This window comes from Coffea arabica, chromosome 2e (genome assembly GCF_036785885.1).
Source record: "Coffea arabica cultivar ET-39 chromosome 2e, Coffea Arabica ET-39 HiFi, whole genome shotgun sequence".
NCBI lineage: Eukaryota > Viridiplantae > Streptophyta > Magnoliopsida > Gentianales > Rubiaceae > Coffea > Coffea arabica.
In genome coordinates, this window is record NC_092313.1 from 76,019,719 (window position 1) to 76,043,530 (window position 23,812).

Sequence of the window (23,812 nt, forward strand, 5' to 3'; positions counted from 1 at the left end):
AAAGTGAGCTACTCTACAGTCTCTTCGGTGCTCATAATCGGACGCGTGGGAAGGCGAGGTTCTGTAAAGGGAAATTTCGTCTGGTGTCATTGGACTAAAATTTTTAAGTGCAGTCGAAGTCGAAGTCATTATTAGAAATTAAAGATTGAATGCGATTATTTAGGCCATGCTTGGTTGCTTGTTTTCGTCGGAAAATATTATCGTTTTTCGTGATCACATTTTCCTATTATCTTTTTTCCTCACATATATCAAATCGCTACAGTAATTTTTCCATGAAAAATGACGGAAAATGCAATCCAAACACAACCTTACATTCTTTAAGAGGGAAATTTGGAAATAATATACTTTTTCATATACTTTTTTTTTTAGTGCCTACCAGAATGAACGTTTAAGTCTCTAATCTCTGGATTAGTGGAGAAGTATGTAGAACCTTTCAACGGAAGAATTTGGCTGTAGGATCGAATGCGTTAGAAACAATGCACTATGATGCTCTCTTGTGATTTAATTAGCTAGATCTTTGAGCCAATTGATGCATGGTATTTGAGGTTGCAAAAGCAACTATTTTAGGCTCTGCGAATTATTAAGAGAATGGTGAACTGAAGGGTATGTTCTTTATTATGGTTACTGCATACGTACGTTTGGTTGCAAGCTCTTAGAAAAAAAAAGAAGGAAAAAAGGCGAAATATCCTCAAAAAAAAAGGCCCATCTAAATAGTTTTTTCAAGAAAACTCCGTCTCATGAGGTTTTCGAAATTCAATTTTTCACTAGAAACGGTATTTTCGATTCAATTAATTAAGTCATATAATGATTCACGCGTCTGATCGAAAAAAAATACATTCCTTCCCCTATGTGAAAAACCAAAAAGAAGAGCCCAAAAAAGGAAAAAAAAAAAAAGAAATAGAACATTACAAGGATATATTTCCATTTGATTTCCAATTGTTTCAGTTGTTACAAGCACTTCAAAATTCAAACAATTGTTACACTTCCCGTGTGATATTGCAGGAGTGATGCAACCTAAAAACAAAAAATCCCACCAAGAAATAGGTATGTGTATTTTCCCATGAATGATAAAGTAATTTTTTTTTTTTTTTTTTTGGGAGAGGTCTTCCATACTTCCATTGTTGGAATATGACATTTCCGGCCCATGCATGCTAATTGTCCCACTAATACAGTAATACGACCAGGCTGTGCCGGCTGACCAGTTAATGCTAAAGACGGATGATAATAAAATGTAGGAATAATTTCACAAATCTCCTCCTAGGTTTCTAACAATTGTAGTCACCTCCCCTAAAATTTAAAAAATTACACTTACTTTCCTTAGTGTTATTAAAAGACTGTAATAGTTTTGACAACTATATAAATCCTAAGTGACGAGTAGGTGTAAAGAAAAGGAAAAATATATATTTCTTTATCCAAAAGCTCTAAACCTTATATCATTTAATACATTATACTCAATTCCTGTATCATTTAAATGAATTTCTTGTTTAGTTTAAAAAATAGCCGACGAATAGTGATGCATTTGTCAAAAACGGTTTCTTCACAACATACTTAGTACAGGAAAAAGGAAGTTTAGACATTAAAAAATGATGCCTTAAAACGTGGCCTAAATTTTGCTGCAAAAAACTATCTTAAAATTTTTTTACTTAACAAGTAATGCTAATATTTGATTTCTTTTGCCATTTAATTTGTTTTGTAAATCAAATAGAGGCAAATATAGGATATTCATTAGACTTTTTGTGCTTACATCACCATTTATTACCAAAACAAACTCTCTAGGGTGGGTTTTTTCTATAATTTTTCAAATCTCAATGGAGGTTGCTACAATTATCACAAAGTTTAGGGAAGATTTCTAAAATTATCCCTAACTAAAATGTAAGTAGAGACAAACTGGCGCAGTCAACTCACTCGCACCTTAAAAATCCAGGTAAACCCTAGGGTGTTAGGGTTTACTAGGGTTTGCGAGAATTGACCAATCACATGGTACTGCTCATCCTTCCTTCTTAAACTTTGGAATTCTAGTGCTCCTTTCTTTGAAATGATAAATTATGCTTTAAATAAATCAGAGCGAGACAAGCCGTCTTGAATTATTTATTGACATGACGCTTTTTCATGATATTCAATTAAGTTTCTTTTGGTGATTTTCAATGTATGAGACGCGCTCCTTTGAGATTCGGAGCGACTTATTAAATACTTCTCTTAATTGAATATTTAGTAAAAGCACTTATTAAATATTTAATGATGTTTTATTTAATAATGTGTAATTTTGAATTTTTGAAACGTATTTATGCCTTTATTCAACTGGTAATTCATGATAATATGGTCAAATTTTATGTTTTATCTTTTAAAATATGAAAGTTATTCTAAAAACATTCAATTTTGATCTCATACTCAAAATCTCAAGTGCTCTTTAGCTAAATATACAGCATGATAAATACGGCTTAATGGTGTGTTCGGATAACAAATTATTTGAAATTTTTTATATTATATCAAAAGCACGTTTTCGTGTCATTTATTTAATATTTTTAACCACCTTCTTCGTTTCGATTACAGAGCATTTTTTCAAATAATTTTCAATCTAATGTTTTCAAGGCCCCCATCAAATTTATTGGGCGACAACGGAAAAAACTAATGACCATTTTTTGATATGCAACTTCTGAAACTAATAAACATATAAAGGGCAAGCCTTATATGATTTCTTTTTTCCCCCTTTTCAATTTGCAGGCCATATATGTTCGTAATTTTAGAACAGGAAAACATTAAAATTGGAAGTAGAAGAAGGGCGGATAATTTTATGCGTTCTGTTATTAGGTCATATGCCAGAGCCATGCCATAATTCTCGGCCACTTCTGGAGAGAATTACGAGAAGATTGCACGTATTGATATGGGCAGCCTGTTTAGTGTAAATCCGCCTTTGTCCATTATTTGGGTTTGTGCAGGCCTACATTTTGTTGTGTTCGGTGAAGGTTCCAAGATCTTAACAAGGTCTGGGCCTCGGCGCCTATCTATTTTATACGCCCAAGGACTCGTACCCAATAGCTGCGAACCCCACGGAGTGCTTCGATAGTAGATTATTTTGGATAATTTTTGTTTAAAAATAATGCAGCACTTTTTTGATATGATATATCATGTATGTGCGATAAAAATATAGTTAAAAAAATATGTTAAGCGAATAAAATTGTACAAATAATTCACTAAATTATTCAAGATGACAATATCAAACAAGGCAAACGCCTCCGTCTAACCAAAAAAAGAAAAAATGGGAAAACCACCAGTACATTGATGGAAAATTAATAGAAACAAAACTACAATCTTTTAAACCAATGTGATTTTAGAGCAGTAGCAAGAATTTCGGACATTGAAAGTTACTGAATTTATCGCACATCAATCGTTGAAGGAACAGGGTGTTTCGTTATAAACGTGAAAGAAAGTCTCAAACTTTGATCTAACTCTTGAGTTAGGAAGATCCAATTGTACCTAACATCGGGCTTGATTGAACTTATTTGGTTAACCCATGAAAACCAAAACCCATCACTTATTCCTAGGAAGATCCAATAGTACCCAACACGGGGCTTGGTCCAACTTGTTTGGCTAGCCCATGACAAGTAAAGCCCATCAGTTATCACCAGTCAAAGTTTGACTAGAGGAATAGGTAGTAAACCGTCACTAGTCAAAGTTTGACTAGAGGAAATTAGGTAAACCGTCATTTTCAGTTGATGAATCATCAGCCGCGAGGAGTAATGGCAGAGGGTCGCGAGTTTCATTTTGAACCAAGAGAGAGTGAGCCGCCATACTTGGTGCAGAACGAAGAGAGGGAAAGCGGGAGTTGAAGAGAAGGAAGAGAGGGAGTTTTGCAACTTGATCGGATGGAGAGTTTTGACTGTATTAGGTCTAATAATTTTTCTCAATTTGGATTTTTTACATTAAATATATTTTCCTATTACTGTTTGATATAGTTGCTTCGTGGCGTGGTTTTAGGAAAGGAGTAATTTATGCTAAACTAACTTTGATATTATGTGCTTACGTCAAAGATATGCTTAATGAAACTAAAATTCAAAGATGTGTTTGAAGGAATCATATATAATACCTTAAACAATTTGAACGACTTTCAAGCGCAACGTTAGACTCTGTTTGATAATTTAATTTAGCAGTTAAACTTAATGGAATCATATCTTAACATATTCAGAGTGTTTGATAACCAAAAATTGAAATCTGAATTAATTAAGTGTCACTGAATTTCTAGACAAAATTTGTTCCCAAAATTAAGTGATAAACTATTCATTTATCACTGAATGTGATATGCAGTCAAATATATTATATTTAATACTTAACAATTCAATAATTTAATGGATTCAAACTTTAGATTTCAGATTTCAAATTTCAATTTTCAGATTTCAATTTTATCAAACGCAACCTTAGAATGGAATGAAGTTTTATCATCATGTAGGGATCATTATTTTTATCAAACAATATTGTAGCATGTGATTAAGGATTTGTTCCACGGTACAGCGATCTAGTACATGATATCATTACTGGATAACATCTTGCGTCAGTTGTGGTATGGCATATAATTCAGGGTCTGTTTTGTCGGTGCCTAATTAGAAGCACATTTTATATAGAAGTTAAACAGTTAAATTGGGAAAAAAAAAAAGTTGCAATCAGTAGTAATTAAAGTCGGAACATTGCAACAAAGATAGCAAGTAATTAGAGAGACCCACCGTAAAATGTTCGGAACTATTGATTTTGCAACCGTTCTGGTCCCATATTCTGTCCATGGTCCCTGGTGGGTCGGGTGCTGGGCTGCGCTCAACCTTCAGGCTGCTAAATGTCTCCAGACGGATAATCTGGTCGTTATCGATTGACAAAGACTCTCTCATAATTTCACTTCTAATTGACTTTGTCAATTCAAGTCTCTAGCTCGCATCATGGGACAGCTTTTAAGAATTTTTGACAGAACATAAAAATTTGTTTTCATGAGAAGGCTCCATACATCTACCATCCTCTTCTGCTGTTGCATCGTCCGGATGCGACATTAAAGCTCCCTCTCGTCACCATGCTATCTTTCTCTGGATTATGAGGCCCCAGCTCCAAGCATTTTACTCGTGAGAAAATGAATCAAGGATAGTTTTTTTATGAGCATATTTGGTCAATTATCAAGAATTTTTGCGTAGTGCACAAGTTAACAGAGAGTTACCTCTTGATTCAAGTAATGTAACCCAACTCTTTCATCATCACTGTTTTGTTTGGACTTTGGAGTCGGTTTTGAGAAGGCTTTGCAATGATACAGACGGGATCGTCCCCATCCAATCGCCCAAACCACTGAAACATAGAGGCGACGTGCCATGGCCCATGGGTTTTCACCAGGAAGCGAAATATAAAACCCAAATGTTGATGGATAGGACAAAATCTGATCAAGGGGTTTGGAAAGAGGACATTCAACGCAATTCCATTCTAATATTATATTGATTCCGTGGGATATCTTACTAGATTTTTTTTTTCTTTGCGTAATCTAAGACAAATAATTTTTTGTGTGTGTAATCTAAGATAAATAAGTTTTTTTTTTTTTTAAATCAATCGTCAATTTCTACACGATTTTAACCTATCTAAACTACTGCGACGCATTACTGCACATCAATTGTATTTTACCGTGGGTGAAAAAATTTGAACCTTCGACCTACAGTCAGATCCGCCCGCACCTTATATTTCACACGGTGGCCAAGTACTTGTTATCAAATTCAGTTGCTTTGCTAATAAATTTCTACCGGCAGCATATGTTTTGACTAATTTGTTTTTTCTGACATGAGCTTTTGATTAGCTTTACTACTTGTTAAGTATGGAAGGAATCTCTTGATTCACTAGTCATAGTCGATTAATGTAGTAGTAATAATAAACCAAGGGCAGGATCCTCCCTCTTCCTTTCCTTCTTCGTGGCCTTTCTTAAGCCCACTCTTTGCATTTCCTTCTCTGGGAAAATGTTCTTTTGTCCTTAATGTTTTCAACCATAAATTCTAAACTTTTATTCATAGATACTTTGCACCAATTAATTACTACCATATTGCACGTAGAACATTAATGATGCGATCCATCCATCCTTCTTAATGACTGAAAGCGTACGCTTAACAAGAAGGAAACTGAAAATTGGCATTGCACGTTGTATTTCCATTCAACGTATCAATTGTTGGGGTGGACATGAGACATGCCAATAATGGCACAATGCAAAGTGGCCAAATAATCGTCGTGTTCTTTAACAGGTAATCTGAATATAAAAGACCAAATTTAGCACCAAACCAGACAATTCTCAACGACGTCAGGAGTTCAATCATTCTTCTCCTTTGGTTTTTGTGTACCTCCACTTCCATAGCAATTTCGGCGGCCGTAATTTGGCGTTCCCCTTACCGGCCAGACTTCTTCTTCTTCTTCTTCTTCTTCTTAGTGCCTTTATATATTTTTTTTTAAAGGACTTCTTAGTGCCTACTAGCACTCAAATATGGACCCAACCATACATGATACAACTACCATTACAGAAAATGCCAATTGTTTTTGGATTGCCGAAAAGAGTTGAAAACGGCTTGGCGATAGTGACGATGGATTTGCAAGGCCTGAAAAATTCCTTCTCAGTGGGATAGGTTGACGACTGTTTTGGTGGAAGACCCACCTAATTACCCAGTTACGACTCCGTCGGAAAAAAACATGCCGCCAATTGTTGCCAAGGGCCACATGCACTCACACCCACGCAGTTAATCCACCACCCCCTTTGATTCTGACATGTCGATTTTGTGCGAGAAATAGAAAGCGGTTAATTCCAGAAACCTCCCTCAGGCTGTTTCATTGATTTCCTTCAAATTACACTGACCTTCTTTGAAGTTAATTATCCTGTGTAACATGTAGGAGAGAGAAGATAACATGATTGTATCATTGCCCCTCATCTACTATGTTATTTAATTAATTTGATACGAACTCACATGAAAAGCTAAATTTTGCTATTTATCATTAAGGATCAAATCATATATAGCATCAAAAAATAGTATATCATTTTATATTTTTCACTTAATACAAGATTCAAATTATTCTTTTCACTTACATACCTATTCTCAAACATGATAGAAAACAAATAATCCAAAAATTTGCAACCAAAATATTATAAAGAACAAACTTTAACTTCATAAACATTCTTCTCAATATATTAAGGTTAGTTGTTGAATTTTTTATGGTATTAAAGTTCATTCCTTGTAATATTTTCGTTGCAGATTTTTTTCGATTATTTGTTATTGATCATGTTTGACAATGGATTCGTAATTAAAAAGAGTAATTTGGATCTTACATTAAGTGAAATATATAGAATGGTATACTATTTTTGATGTCATATGTTATTTAATCCCTGATGATAAGCAGCAAATTTTAGTGTTTTCTTTAACATTTGGACTGGTATTAGATTAATTAAACAATTTAGTAGATGAGGGGCAATGATGGAATCACATTATCTTCTCTCTCCTTATATCATTTTTTAATTGTTGGTTGGATTTAAACGCTACAAGATAATAAATCTCAAGGAAGGTTAATGTGATTTTCAAAACTTGAAGAGAAATCAGTGAAATATTCAGAAACCTCCAATCAAAGATTGATATTGCTGGGGACACTAGATACTTGGTTGAAGATAGACTGTTCCAACTTCCAATCAAAGAAATTTTGCCATTGAAACCGAATTTTGGATCTTACACATTTAATGCATATTGCAACAGCTGCACCACTAAATGAGCACATGATACAAATATATACAGGTCTGAAAATCGACTGTATAACTTTGAATAAGCAGTGAAAGAAAATTATCATATTATGTAAAATTTTACTCACTGACGCTGGACATAGCAATCTTATCTGGTTTGTGGGCGGGCAGGCTCATCTCCGGATGGATCGATGGACATGCGGAACCTTCAAAGATTCTTAAAAGAAACTTCATCCTAGCTTTTTAGTCTAAAACACCCTCAACGATTTGCAAGGAAGCTAATTTTACTATGAATATGAATTATGAGGCCTCAATTTTTTATTTTTTTAAGGTCTAAAACTAAAAGATTGATGCTTTGTTTATAAGCATTCCAGCGGGGATTCTAATGGAAGATATTTTAAGGGATACGTAAAGGCATGTAAAAACAGGACAAAGTTACTTTATATCTTTGTCCAAAACACACGTAATTACGTCAACAAGAGAGGTAATTAAGTCATATTTTTTCCAGAAAATTTCACTGATCACCAGTCCCCAAGAAGCAAATCAAGCTTTTTCCCCATATGCATGGGGGGCAAAGTGCTACCTGCAGGTACTCGATGGTTGGCTGGAAAACATGGCACGAGGGATAAATATGTGGTGTATGTGCAAATTCAAGATGATAAGACGGGTAAATGTTAAAAAAAGACACATCCCATGAAAAAGACAGGAGGGTGTTTTAAAAGTTTGCAGACATTTATGATTATTGCAATGATCATTCAGTAATCAGTAGCTGGCTACTCCTGCTCTGTAGGATGCCACCATTTTTTCTTAACGACGACAATTTAGTAGTTTAATGCTACTTGCATAGCTGCCTTTTCACAATGTGCATCACATGTTGCAAGCAAGGGAGTGGCCATCACAAGGCCACCGCCCAACTGTATCAACACCCCCAAGCAGCAGCATCAGATCAGATTGTCATCTGGTACAATTCGGACAGTGCAAATTATCGGCGCCGTTTAATTTTTCCGCTCCCCATAATTTTTTTGATGCTTACGATCACTATCATGTTCTCCCACCCCTCCCCCACCTCTTTTTTGCTTTCCTTCAACCCTTCAGATTTTGCAGCATTAAGAGCGAGTTGTTGTCTTCAATCTTCATCGCTATCAGAGTCTTCGAGTCATGCTTGGCCACTGGCCACAGAAAAGAAAAAGAACTAATTAATGGTGTCCTTCTTATGCCAATCAAAATGTCCCGTGTGCTCAAACTGTAGGCAGAAAGCACATATGCATTTGACTTTTGATGGTCCAGAAAAGGATTTTGGGTACCTAAAAACTACTACAATTGCTGCGCTGTTTGTTGGTTTTGATTTTTGATGTAATGCATGTTATTATCAAGCACTGAATATTGCTGGCGCAGGAGAAAGGGTGGTTAATGCATCCGGAGATAGCCAAAACAACAACAATAATAATACTGCCAATAATAATAACAAGAAGAAGTGAATTAGAACACATACATCTTACTTGCACTAACTGGATATTTGTTTTCCCCATTGCTTGTATACATTCTATTTCTCTTCCAATTGAGAGCTGAATCCTGATCGTGACATATCTGCGATACATTTCGATCATTACGCTGACCATTTCGGCCATTTTTGCTCTCAAAAGTTTGAATTGGTTGTGGTGGAGTAAGGTTCCAGCTATTAGTGGGGCAATAATAATCATTTGAATCAACAGCATATGACTGAGTTTTAATTATTTGTTTACAAAGAAAATTAGTTCATCAGTAAGAAATTTTTTTCCCCTAATCTTTATAGGAGGTAATGTGAGATTAAAGCAAATTTTTACAAGATTGAGGGTGCGAAAAGGTGAAAAAAATTTAAAATTTGTTAGTCCAATTTTCTTAATTGTGTGATTCCTAAAAGTCAACTTTTTGAGGAATTACTTGTACACGAGTTTATACAGGAGTATAATTTTCAGGATCTCCAATTATTGGTTTCATTTGATAACCGAACAGAAAGAAAAGTATGGCAATGCGAACGACCCAAAAATGTTACTTTTAAGCACTTGGTTAAAGTAACATTGAGAATGAAGCAAACTGCCAAGTGCAAATTGTGATCAGAAACTATACTAATAAATATGTTTGGAAAGATTTGACAAAATGCTCCAAACAATTCCTGGCTAGTTACCACAACATTGACAAAATGCTTTTTTTTTTTTTTTTTTTTAAAAAAATTTGGAAAGATTTGACTCGATTGCCGTTATAGGCTACGGCATGTCCTAGGAGTATAACTTACAAGGTTCTTATAGATCACCGACGCAGCAAATCATGTCGGCAGCGGATTGCATTTTCTCTTTGGTATCTGTCATAACTTTCTATCTATGCAAATCAGTTGCAGATGATGCTGCTGCTTGATTATAACCTGTTCCCCCGGCCCCCATTCTCAAGCAGAAATTTTATAGATTCTCGACTGTAAAGTGTAAACTGCACATGCACCAATACACAACAACGTGAGGCTGTTCCGGGCATAGCTCCTCAGGCCCCTAATATTGAATTTGGTTATGGAATTAAATGAAACCACATTTGAGGGGTGGACTTTGGTTGGGAGGGTGGGACTTTGGCGGGGGTTCGAATTCTCCTTGTCCAGGAAGTCAACAAAATTACTAGACCGCAGCCCGCAAACGTGGAAGGTATCGAACCAGGGAAACAAGACAGCTAAGCCGATTCACACTGGTGCTTGGTGCTACAACAGCCTTTGTTTGACAATGTGTAGATGATTGAAGGGGACACGGGCACCAACATGGTTGGTACCAAATTCCTGTGGTTCAGTTGTTCTTTTTTTTTTTTTCTCTCTCTCTTTTGGCTCTCTCAGACTGATGTGAAGTTAGGCTTGTTGATTTGAGCTCTGAATCAATGTCAAATCCACCTCGTTTGAGCATTCAAGAACTCAAGACAAAATACGTATTTTTCATAATTTACAACTGCCCTCCTGGAATTTCTTACAATTACAAGGGCATCCCCTTTCTTTTTAGTTTTTTCCCTAGAATTATATGAATCTCTTTCAGTTGCGGGTATAAACCGCTAGCTGTTGCTTACAATGCCAAACTGATCTTATCCGCACGTACAATTAGACGGGGTCAAATGATAAGGTTTGGTATTCAAGTGCCGAAAGTCTTTCTTTCTTAATAATAATATACGAATGAGAAACAGGATGAAGGTCACTGTAATTTAGGCAACAGTTGAGTGTGATCGTGAAGATTGGAGCTAATTATGCTTTGTCTATATCCCGGTGTGGGGTTTCTTATGAAGTCATCAGAGAACTGCAACGCTTCGTACTTGATTTTTTGTGGGTTAATTAATGATTGGTAGTTGTTAATTACTTTGAACCTCCAAGTAATGCCAAACAAGCAAGGCAGGCTGAAAATGACACTAACTACATAAAAATGCTTTATTTTTCCAACTGGATAGTTTTTTAATGATATAGGTTCACTGATTTTGGACACGTAACGTCAACAGCCCAGAAATTATAATTTATTAGCATATAAAATGGAAACGTAAGAAGTTAATAATACGAGTTTTGGTTCTATTTGCCCATTCCACTGCAGCTTCTAAATAGTGCTCTCAATCTAGAAACCCAAGCGGATCTATTCCAAATTCCAGCCGTTGTTTGAAGTTCTTTTAATTTTGCCCTTTCTACGTGACAAGGAATTTGACGAATATGAGCTCCTTTCACCTTCATGCATTGAATGAGCGTGGATTCCGCTGTCTATTCTGTTGTTGAAACATCAATTTCCAAATTTAATTAATAATGGATTGGCCAATTTGACCAGCAATAGTACTAAATAATAGTGATCAACCGGCCAGTTAAGTGTTGGCTGCGTATTAGTCCGCAATATTTCGAGTCTCAGTCACTGGTATACATGACAATAATGTCATCCATTTTGAAACCTAAAATTGATTACTCCTTTTAACTTTCGATCTTAATGAGAAGTGGGACTTATAATGTTGAGTTCTGTAACATTTAGTCTTAATGACGTTGTGCTTAACTCCTGTATTCATCCGTTTTCTTACAAATTGCACAATTGACTGGCTACTGATGGTTGATTTTTTTTTTTTTTTTTTGTCGCAACGATAACAGTTGTATAATTTATTCTAATCTAATCTAAGAGAAGGACGAAGACCGTCGAAAGAAGCCACCGGGAGCCACAATATGTTGATTACTGATTGTCTTTTGTTGCTATTTCTCGGGTTAAGGGAAGGCGCCGCTTCCTTTGATACAAATTCAACGTCCATTTTAGCTTAGGATATGTGGCAGCCGCCCTACACGTTGCACTGTTCCTTTTGTCTTCATTATTTGTCGTACATTTTATTTCCATTTCGTTTCATGATTCCCTGGACTCTCTGTTACCCAATGCCACCAGCATACAAAAGACTACTACATGATTTGAGCTTGTTTGTTTGCTTTTGCCCTTTTCAAAGTTTTTCATGATTTGAGTTCAATGAAGGAGGACTAAAAATGATACATCACAAGAATGTGATCCATATGATTGCCGAAAGTCACTAAATTCCTCTTTGAACTGTAGACCGAGAGTTCGAACCCACTTGCAGTGAAAAAAATGCAAAGGAGGCATCAGAATACCCTTTTCGTTTAATCGGATTTTTATACCTACTAACCTTTTATATACAGTCTTTTTAGCCTCCCCTCCCTGTAAATTATGATAGATTAGATTATAAAAATATTATCATTGTCGTAAAAAAAAATAGTCGCCAAAAGAATAAGCACATTATCGTATCAAAATGCATTTTTATGCACTAAAGCAACGCAGACACATACTTACCAAGAAATGCTACTGTTTCTAGTCCTTGTGAATTTTTGACTTGCAAATATTTACACGTCGTGCTCACGTGTGCATTTATATGGTCGGTTGAATTTGATTTAGATGTATTAATGAGTGTTCAGTAGTTAATCAACAGCGAAAAAATCTTTAAAAATAACAAATCGAGTTTTAAAATGTCTGATAATGAATTAGAAGCATTCAGAAAAAGATTAACAGTTTTAGGTATATTAATGAAAGCCTAATATTACCCAGAGAGAGAGAGCGCAAAAGAAAAGAACCAAAAATCTGGGGAAGTCGGAGAGCCATAGTGCAATGCAACCCATGACTAAAGGGCTCCTCTGGGTATTCCAAAGCCATGGAGTTGTTTTACACGCGTATACCCGCTACTTTTGGCAAGTTTCTGGGCGAGCCAAAAGTTGATCTATATGGGTGGATCCTGATTCCTGACTCGTTGAAATTTGCGTTGATATGATTTCTTTAGCAATCGATTAATCTTTTCAAGACATCTCGAATCAATACCTTGAATATTTTCTGGCTTTACTCTTTTAATTTGTCTTCCTTCGAAAAAAAAAAATTTTAATTCGTCTACACTACAGTAGTCTATGAACCAGGATGATGTCTGGACCCGTTGTGGAATACGCTCTACGAGTTTGGAAAAAGGATCCGGGAGGCTTTTCAGAAACAATCCTCCCAAACGAGAGCTACCATTTTTTTTTTTTAAGAAAAATTTGGATGGGTTCGGTTTCAATCATCATCACAAATAAGAATATGTTTCAAAATGATGGGTCTACTGTAACGAATGTCCATCAATATAGTTCTCGTATAAACAGTGAAATTTAAGAACATGAGAAAAAATGTATAATTAATTTGTAATAAATTATAATCCGTTTGAAAATTGTTACATTACTGAGGGATGGTTATGTTCTTGTTCCTTCCCTTAACATTGAGGGTTTTTTCTTTTATCTTTCAAGTATTGAGGTCTTTGAGTTATGATCCCGCGTGCCTAATTAACATATAAATAAAAGCATTAATATAGTTCAGTTACATTATTCATTTATATCAATTAATATTTTGTTCTTTCTAGGTACATTATTCATTTATATCACATTTTCATTTTAAACTCGATCTTAGAAGTTGGCTCTATTTTGTATTGTTAATTTCCTTCACATAATAAATTAATATAATAGTTAATCATAAAAACTCTCCCTAAGATATAGTCATTTTTTTTTTTACTTTATCCCTAATATTATTAATTTTATTTCCTAAACCATTAGTCAACTCTAACCGTGTGTAGTGGTAATATCAAAAAAATATTTATATTTCTAAGAGTTAACTACAATAAATCCTCTTAACATGTAGCTTGTTTTACGTTTTATTCCTCAATATCATTTTTTCTCAATTTGTTTGCTTGTTACTAAAATCGTCAGTGAACTCCAATATTCAATAACACATAGGACAAATGATATCTAAAAAATTAATATTCCGTACATAATAATAAAAAATAATACTTTTATAGGCACGGTCCAAGTTAAATTTCATTCCATAATCACACAATTTTTTGGATTGAGGAGAATATCTTACTAATTTGACATAATAATGAAAAAACACAAAAATTGTTATTAAAAAATTAAAATAAGAAATATATTTAAATTTTAAAAATGGCCGAGATATAGTCAGTTTCTCTTTGCGAATGTGCATATGACTAAAATTTTCTTTTAATAGCTAGATATTTCTTTGTATGGGAGTATTCTTCTTTTTTTGTTGTAATACTAGAAAAATAGAGAAACATGATTGATTTGAATTTCAAAATTTCTACGTTCTTTTAATATACGACACTTTATTTGGATTGCTGAATTTTTCTAGAAAAGAAAAAATCTTCATTGCATCATAAAACATTTTTCTAATAATCTTTTTATTCTTTCAACCATCATTTTGTCTCACAAAAATCAAATTGTAAAAAGTGCTATTATTCAAAAAATTTTTGTCAAATAATCTTCAATCCAAACAAACCCAATCTATAGAGCTTTAATAATATTTTTATAGTTTAATTTTGGGCTAATAATTTTTCCCTTTATCACGTGAAATGAGCAGGATATTTTCCTCTATCTAAAAAACTTGTAATTATAGGGACAAAATTTAACAATATCCATATCCATAAATATATAATAATTTTGATTATTATGTTAGAGATATTTATTTTTAAAAATATTATTTGTCTTGATTGGTACAAAAACAAATTGGAGTTGACTAATAGTTTTGGTGACAAATAAATAAATTAAAAAAATATATATTAAAGGATAAAGTACAAAATGTGCTATACCTTAAGGAAATTTACTATAATTAACCCATAGGGATCTTGAAGATTTGAAATGAATGGAAGTTTTCTTTGATGCTTTAAAAAAAAAAAAAAACCCTTAGGGATTTTTTTGACATTTCAATGGTACGCAACGTTAGAATTGACAAACAGCGTAAGGCGTAAAGTTTTTTTAAAAAAAACATTAAAAGGGTAAGTGCAAAACTGGTTAAATCTCAGAGGAAATTTTTCAATTGACCCTCAATATAATAAAGTATGCAAGTTTTGATGCATCTAGATTTGAGGCATCTCTATGTGTTTGAGTAGCTTTAACCATCAAACTGAGTGCACAACCCGTATAAAGAATACTGGCAAAAATTTGAGTAGATCTGGTGTACGGCTCCACTTGTAGACATGCGATTATTAAATGGCCACGTCACTCCCGGTCTCGGTTTCTTCATTCCTATTTCTGAAAGCAGGTCGGAAAAGTTGTAACGTGGGGCATTTCAATTTAGGAGGAAAAAAACAACTACTGGTGTGATGGTCCCCACATTTGGGGACGGATGTGGGACAGAAGATCCGTTGCGAATTCCCGCAACGGATCTTCTGTCCCACATCCTGTGCTACTCTCTGTCGCACTTTTTATTATATTGCTATTTCTCCTTCATAAACATCATGTTTAATTCTTTTTTGTTTCCTTAAGATCCAATAACTATTAATTGAGTAATACACAAAATTTAACAAACTCAAAAAAATCAAAATGCATAAAAAATGAGATTTTTTATGAATTTTCTGCTGTATTTTTTAATTTTCTATTATATATTATTTTTTTGAAACTGTTGTATTTATTTTTTACTTAATTAATAGTTATTGAATCTTAAGGAAACAAAAAAGAATTAAAACATGATATTTATGTAAGAAAAATATCAATATAATAAAAAATGAGACAGAGAGTGGCACAGGACATAGGACAGAAGATCCGTTGCGCTCTCAAACTCTCTCCGTAATCCGTACCCAGTCTATGATATTTTTTCTCGCGTATCCCACTCTCTCTATCTGTCTTCCTATGTTTCTGATTACACTACACTACTATATTAAAAAAAACTGCAACGCCTGAAAAGTGTGAGCCGGAGGTTCCGCTGAAGCTTCGGAACCAACAAAAAGACGAAAAGAAAAGAAAAAAAAAAAAAAGGGTAGGAGGAAAGAAATAGAGAGTGGAGAGTGGAGTTATCAATCAAACAGGTAGCAGCAGGCTTATACCAAAAATTATCAGCGACCATCCGACCACCCTAACCCAGGTGACCACCAAAAGCAACAGAAAAGCCAAAGCAAAACCGAGAAAAGGATAAAAGAAAGTGAAGATGATCCAAAAAAAAAAAGGCCAATTCATTTTGTCTCATTCTCCACTAGTTTCTTCTCATCTTAGTCAGCCTCCTCAATTTCCTAATTGCTATTTGCTAATGCGCTGCTCCCTTTTGTCCCAGTATTATTAGAGTCATTTTCTGAAAATTCAACTTTTTTAATAAAACCATGATAATCATTATATTTGGATGAAATGACACTGATAGATGCTTTTCCCGATGATAAAATTGAAAAGCATGTATTAAATTTAAAATTAAAACTCTTATTTTAAGAAAGTGAAAATATAACAATAATAATTATTTTATGACATTAATAAAGTAAAAATACGACAATAACAAATATACAAAAGAGGGTGAGTGCTACTTTTGCTGCCATTTGACCCTAAAACCCAATCAATCAGCTCCAGGTCCAGTCCTAGCAACCAATTAGCGATTGTCAATTCAAATCTCTTTCCTCTTCTCATTCTCCTCCCTCCCTAATTCTCACCCCTGCCCCTCTCTGTTACTAATTTTTCATTTCGACCTTTGCAAGAGCCGACCAACCCCCATCTTTCATTTCACGCTCAGTAAGCAGTAACCGGGGGTGAATTGAATCGTATATATATATTATAAGGGACTGAGGAGACTTCCAAGTTCCAAGTGCCATCCCTCTTCCTCCTTTTCATTTGTTTCCTTCGCGCACACACACAGAGATAGATGAAGTAAACCAGCGGTCCAACACTACAGGAGCAGGAGCAGTAGTAGTCAGACACTGATTACTGAGTCTAGTCGCTAGCTGATTGCCGCCTGAATAGTTGAATCCTCCTCGTTGACTCGCTCCTCCACCTCATCTGTTCGGGAGGATATCCACCGTCTGTCTCAGCCGCCTTTACCTTGTAAGGCTCGCCTCACCTCGCCACTTCCAACGCTTTCTTTCTTTGATTCTCTCTTTCGGACTCACTCCATCTCCAGAGTCCAGAGGCAACTCCAGGGATTCAGGGGAAAGGAGGAGGTCCCCACCTCTTTAATGTTTAATCCCTCTCCCCCAACTGCCAACCCCGGCGAGGGCCATCCTATGCACACCTTAAACCCCTCTCTCTATCTCTGATCACTGGCTCAAACAATTACGTCCACTGATTGATTGATGATTCATTCATTCATTCCCTCTGTCATCGCTCTATGCTTTCTATCTATGCATGTCATCAAACGCCCACTTCATTTCTGGACTTTAACCTTTTGTTTTGTTCCCTCCCTTCTTTGGTTGTTGGTTACCACTTTTCCAAGAATTTATCTCTTCTGTCTTAAAGTCTCTCGAGAGATCTTATTAAGTTTTTCATTTTTCCATCTTTAATCTTTTGTTCAGCTTTTGGAATTGAATTTTTCTTTTCTGCTTTTGTGGTTACTATATATGGACCTTTCTGCAGAAAGTTTTGGAGTTGGTACGATTCTCGTGTCCTTCCCCTACCCCTTTTTTCTTCCTTTCCTGCTACATACAATACATACAGAGCTAGTTTTATACTATATACTACTACTATACTAGACTAGAATACTAGATTACTTTATGAATTTATCAAGCTAAAACTTCCCTCAAAACTTTTGGAAATTCATTCAGCTTTAACTAAATCGTGTACTTTCTCTCATTTATTCTCGTGCATTAAAACTGTCCTAAAAGGTTCATGAATCTGCTGATTCATCCGATTCTAATAATACTACAAGCCTTGTATGTATCTGGGATTTCTCTTTCTTGCTTTATGTTCCCCCTCTGATGTTTCCTTCTCTGTTTTAGTACAGCAGTATTTAAGAATTTCCTTTCTCTTTTTTTTTTAGCTCTTCTTGGGGGAGGGGTTTTTCTTTTTTCTTTTTCTTTTTGCCCTTGTTTTGTTTTATTGATTACTGGTAGCTTCGTTGACTTGCGTCAAAGAAGAACACCTTTCCGTCCACAGAATGGGGACAGAGGTGGCTATAAGTTTAGTTTCCAGGATTCATTAATCATTATGGGCTTCTCTGAACTTTCTCCATTTCATATTTGCTTTCTTTATGAACTTTGACCTCAACAGATTTTTTTTTTTAACAATTTAATAGGTTGATACTTATCTTTTTTTTTCTGTCAAATCATTTCTATTGCATAGAAGCATCATTAAATTGTGTCACTATCTTATTGGTTAGCCCTGTCATTAAAGTGGCTTGCTTTAGTAATTGGATTCAAACCTTATCGTAAATTTTAAATCGTTTTAACAGCTCCTAGAAGGAATATGGGGATGCTGGAGGAGATGCCTCTTTCTTTGGATCCAGAAGATGTCATAGCTGAATTTGAGGCAATGACTAGAGATGCTGGGAGGGTTCAGATAGAAACACTGAAGAAAATTCTTGAAGAAAATGGTCGAACAGAGTATTTGCAGAGATGGGGTCTCGATGGAAGAACTGATCCTGAGAGTTACAAATCTTGCGTTCCTCTTGTCACTCATGAGGATTTGGAGCCTTACATCAATAGGATTGTTGATGGTGATGATTCTTCAATTCTTACCGGAAACCCAATAACAACCATCTCCTTAAGGTAAATCAATTTTCAGTTTCATCATTCATGGGGAAAATGGAAACAATATATATACACGCACACACATGTACCGTTTATGGCAGCTTTGGATAACTGGAATTTTATTGCAGCTCCGGTACTACTCGTGGGATGCCCAAGTTTGTCCCTTTCAATGATGAACTGATGGAATCCACCATGCAGATATACAAAACTTCCTATTCCTTTAGGAACAGGCAAGTGCTTCACTTCCTTGCGAGCAGAAAATTTGATTGGTTTTTCTGGTTTTCCTTACATGGCTTTCCGTATCCACATTGACTTGTCGTGTGGTAGTCCTTGTTTAAATTATGTATGACCGAAGTGATAGCGATGGAAGAAAATAACATAATTATCCTTGCAGGGAATTCCCAATTGGCAATGGGAAATGTTTGCAGCTCATCTATGGTAGCAGGCAGTTTAAAACGAAAGGAGGTTTGGCAGCAGGGACTGCCACCACTAATGTATACCGCAACCCATTGTTCAAGAGAACGATGAAGGCTATGCAGAGCCCATGTTGCAGCCCTGAAGAAGTGATTTTTGGTCCGGATTTCCACCAATCATTATACTGCCATCTGTTATGTGGACTCATCCAGCGTGAAGAAGTTCAAGTAATTTCCTCTACATTTGCTCACAGCATTGTTCATGCGTTCCGAACATTCGAGCAGGACTGGGAGGAGTTGTGTACTGATATCAGGGAAGGAGTGTTAAGCAGCCGAATTTCTGTCCCATCAGTTAGAACGGCAATGTCAAAATTGCTCAAGCCAAATCCTGAGTTGGCTGATTTAATCTATAACAAGTGTCAGGGATTGAGCAATTGGTACGGATTGATCCCAGAGCTATTTCCCAAGACCAGGTACATATATGGGATAATGACAGGTTCCATGGAGCCGTATTTGAAAAAATTGAGGCATTATGCAGGAGAGCTACCATTGCTAAGTGCAGATTATGGGTCTTCTGAAGGATGGATTGGAGTGAACGTCAATCCAAAATTGCCCCCTGAGATGGCCACTTTTGCTGTTCTTCCAAATATTGGTTATTTTGAGTTTATTCCTCTGAGGCAAAGTCTCGATGGCCTAGAAGCCAAGGCTGTTGGTCTCGCTGAAGTTAAAGCTGGTGAAGAGTATGAAGTTATCGTTACAAGTTTTGCAGGTACAAAATTTGTCTTTTTTATGAATCTATTTCTGTTAACGCCCTGTATGTATTTTTTTTTTTTGGGCTGTGGCTATAGGAAGAACCTCGTCTCTATTATTACATGCTAAACAGAAGACTAAACCAGCTGCACAACCCATAAGTGGCTAGAATTTTTTTAGATTACGGTACTAATGACACTGCTTGCAAAGATCTTTTTTTTTTTTTTTTTTTTTGGTTTTGGGTGGGGGGGACTCTGTTCCCATTAGGTGTTACAGACTTGTAGGAGGTGGCATCTGTTTAAAAACTCGCCGTTCAGACCATGCATGTGCCCCATCGTGTCCAGTAAGATATGAAGGTCATCAGATCTCGTGCCTTACCATTGACATCGTACATTGCTTGTTTTGTGTGCCTGCCACTATTTTAATCTTCTTTACAGATAACGTTGTTTACTTGTCTAAGCAATTAGTAGTGATTGTCTTTGACATCATGGATGCCATTCATGTGATTGAAGACAGCATAGCAACAACCCCGTAAAGTGACTAGGAAAAAAGAAAGATATTTTTCTTCTCATTCAACCCTGTAATGTGCCTTTTTATTTGTCCGGCAGAATCTTTTTTTCTACGAATACCAACTCATCATATCACTTCACTTGGATGGAACTTAGAAAAGATGGACTTCTTAAACTGTGGTATAAAAGATCGGACAGATAACATGCGTCACGTCACACAAATGATTTGACTAAAATGGTTGAAACAGAGTGTAAAAATGAAGTGCAAAAACCTTCAATCATGCACCATAAACCATGCAAAGACGATTTCCAGTTACTTTGGCATTATTGGTTTTACACTTTTTCCCAGTGTGGTGTGGGATGTAATTGAGAAATGAATTTGCATTTTGTGGTGCAATTTTGCAGGGCTGTACCGTTACAGGTTAGGGGATGTGGTGAAGGTAAAAGGGTTCCACAACTCCACCCCAGAACTCCAGTTTATTTGCAGGAGAAATCTCTTGCTGACAATCAACATAGACAAGAATACCGAGAAAGATTTACAGCTAGCAGTTGAAGCTGCAGCCAAGGTTCTAGCAGAAAACAAGCTAGAAGTGGTCGACTTCACCAGCCGAGTTGATTCGTCAACCGAACCGGGGCACTACGTCATATTCTGGGAAATAAGCGGGGAAGCAAGCGACGAGGTTCTAGAGGAATGCTGCAATTGTCTGGATGAATCATTTCTTGATGCCGGATACATAAGCTCCCGCAAAGTTAAAGCAATCGGTGCCCTTGAGCTCAGAATTGTGAAGAGAGGAACCTTCCACAAGATATTGGATCATTATGTGGGCTTAGGGGCTGCTGTGAGTCAATTCAAGACCCCGCGATGTGTCGGCCCCACCAATAACAAAGTGCTGCAAATACTATGTAATAACGTTGTTAAGAGCTACTCTAGTACTGCCTTTTAGTTTGAATCTGTCAATTACGGCCAGCCAGACCTGATTATAGTACAGACTGTAACTGAAACTGTAAGAGACAAAGAGTGTGAGAGAGAGAGAGAGAGAGAGAGTTGTTTAATTAATATATTATAGTTAGTTAGGCTTAGGCCGTCGGTCATGTTACTCATTTCTGTTGGGGTTACTTAATAAATAATGCTTCCAAGTTGTACAAATTAATAGTCCCGTAGTTGTCGTCGTCATTTTCATTACCCGATTTCTTTTGTTTCTCATACTGACCTTTTCACTCAGGCAAAACGCAGATTATTAAGTCCAGTTGCAAAATAAATAAAAAGACCCCCCGATTTATTTTCTCCGTGAGCAAGCAATAGTGAGAGGCACGGCACACCTGAAATTGAACTACCCTTCTTGTTCCTGTCATCCAACTACTAAGAGTGTGCATCTTGATTCGGCGGTGATTCAAAAAATATCCATTCCTATTTTTTGAAATTTTTATACACATTAAATTCGTTAATTTACACAATAGAGTCTTATTTCTTGTTTCTTAATTTTTATGTCTGCGTTCTCTTTCGAAATAGGTTTTCTTTGTATATGATGCTAAGTTTTAAACATATTGTCATATAATTTGTGGATAAAAAAAGATTGCGAGAAGTATTTAGTCTTATTGGTTTGAATTGGATTAAAAGAAGAGAATGGTGAAAGTTAGTACTATACATCACTCATGTGTGTGTGTATATATGTGATATTCTTTAAATTCTAATGCATTAAAATATTATTTTATCTTGGGAATTTATATTTTTAAAAGAAAATTTTAAAAATTAGATATGGATCAGATATCCGATTAATCCAATCAGCATATAATGCAAATGTCCATATGTCTTCTGCATTAGAAGATCCAGATACGGATCACAAAATGGCTATTGTCCCATTTTTGTGAATTTCACAGATTGGACATTCGATTTGCGAACACCCTTATATGCAACTAATGGAATATTCACTAGGGTTTGATATCCAAAAGGAGTGGTCGACAAGTAGTCCGATAGAATTTGGTAAAGAGGTCTCAACAAGCTCAATACCCAACATATGAATATTCACTAGGGTTTGATAATCATGTGTATTGATTAATAACTTTTAGAATTCAATTGTGAATAATTCCAACAACCAATATCTCTTAAGATTTTATTGGACAATAAGTCCAACAGCATAATACAAATGGAAGTTAAATAAATATAGGACGACAGAGACAAAATTCGGAACAGATGATTTGAAGCGATTCATACCTTATGGACTGGGAAAATTTTGGGGAGAGTTGCAAGGTAAGCAAAAATTGTAACGGCCAATTTTTTCATAATTTAAAGTGACTTTGTAACATATTCACAAAGTTGCTCGCCAAAAGCACCATCGTAATGTCCAATCATTACTCGAATTGCTTACCTAAGCTAAGAATGAATAATCATATGTGTTGCCATACGCACTATGGCATCGGGCTATTGATTGTATACCTCGTTACCTCATTCTCTATATTAAATGAGCAGATCTGTCATCTTCTTCGACAGATACACATACATTGGACCCCTGATTTAGCCTAATACTCAGTATTCGTCCGGTGCAAAAAGACATTTAACTTGCCAGGAAGCACAACGTCAAGGCCGTCAGAGTAGGGAGAGTTATGGAACTTTGCACTCTTATTTTTCTTATCTGGATGCTCACCTAAACTAATAAAAATATACGGTTGGTTTCCCACTAGCAAAAATTGTCGCACAGTCCCTGTAGGTGGCCGAGACAAGAACATGGCGCTGAATTACTAGAAGAAACAGTCTACTCTCCAGTCTCCACTCAAGCAGTATCATCAGCATCATAATCAAAGATGAAAGAGTCACGGGCACCGTCTGATCGCGATGAAAGAAAACCAGAGGTAAAAGAAGATGATGGTGATGATGATGAAGAAGCAATTCCTCACATATGGGATTGTGGGAGCCCTTTATATGATTCATATGAACTGGTTTCTCTTAGCCATGTGATCGATAGACATATCATGGTTTTGCCATCTCTTAGTGGATCAAGACAGGGAAGGAGCTCTCGATTTTCTCATGCACCGAGTCATGTGATTCCATCATTTTTTTCACCTTCAACTGCAACTGAAGAAGCTGCTGCATCAAAGAAACCAAGAAGGTCTTCCGTTTTAGTGACTTTTTTGTGCAAGTTAATGGAAAGGAGTACGCGGAAGAGGAGGATTTGTGGACAGATGAAGGAAAAGCCCAAGACTGTGAAGATCAATGGCGGGATTTATAGAGTTTATAATAGGATTAATTCAATGAGGAAATAGGTAAAGATCATGTAGAGAGATACATGAATCAAACAGGTTAAGGGTAAATGATTGTAACTGCTTCTTATATTTCCATATATCGTTTCATGTACTATATAAGACATCTTTCAAGCCATTGTCTAGCTTTGCTACGGGCACGGACAATGCACTGCAAATCATTGTCTAGCATTGTTAGTGCT

The 23,812-nt window shown here is 35.8% G+C and overlaps 1 protein-coding gene across 2 annotated transcripts; it reads left to right on the forward strand.

Annotated features, from left to right (window-relative positions):
* The first annotated feature begins 16,673 nt into the window (after positions 1-16,673).
* On the forward strand, positions 16,674-21,522 carry LOC113733282 (jasmonoyl--L-amino acid synthetase JAR4). 2 transcript variants are annotated; one of them, XM_027259582.2, is made up of 5 exons: positions 16,674-17,063; positions 18,406-18,721; positions 18,832-18,933; positions 19,098-19,885; positions 20,781-21,522. In XM_027259582.2, the coding sequence occupies exons 2-5, from the start codon at positions 18,420-18,422 to the stop codon at positions 21,317-21,319; spliced, it is 1,731 nt and encodes a 576-aa protein (XP_027115383.1). In that variant the 5' UTR covers positions 16,674-17,063; positions 18,406-18,419; the 3' UTR covers positions 21,320-21,522. The 2 variants fall into 2 exon arrangements, with proteins under 2 accessions (XP_027115383.1, XP_027115382.1); XM_027259581.2 differs by lacking the exon at positions 16,674-17,063 and adding an exon at positions 17,281-17,606.
* Positions 21,523-23,812: the final 2,290 nt, after the last annotated feature.

Excerpts from the sequence above, each read along its gene's own strand:
- LOC113733282 (XM_027259581.2), top strand. The coding sequence starts at position 17,576 with ATGGACCTTTCTGCAGAAAGTTTTGGAGTTG. Across the intron at positions 18,934-19,097 it reads TCCTATTCCTTTAGGAACAG|GGAATTCCCAATTGGCAATG; the intron begins GCAAGTGCTTCA and ends TTATCCTTGCAG. Across the intron at positions 19,886-20,780 it reads TATCGTTACAAGTTTTGCAG|GGCTGTACCGTTACAGGTTA; the intron begins GTACAAAATTTG and ends GCAATTTTGCAG.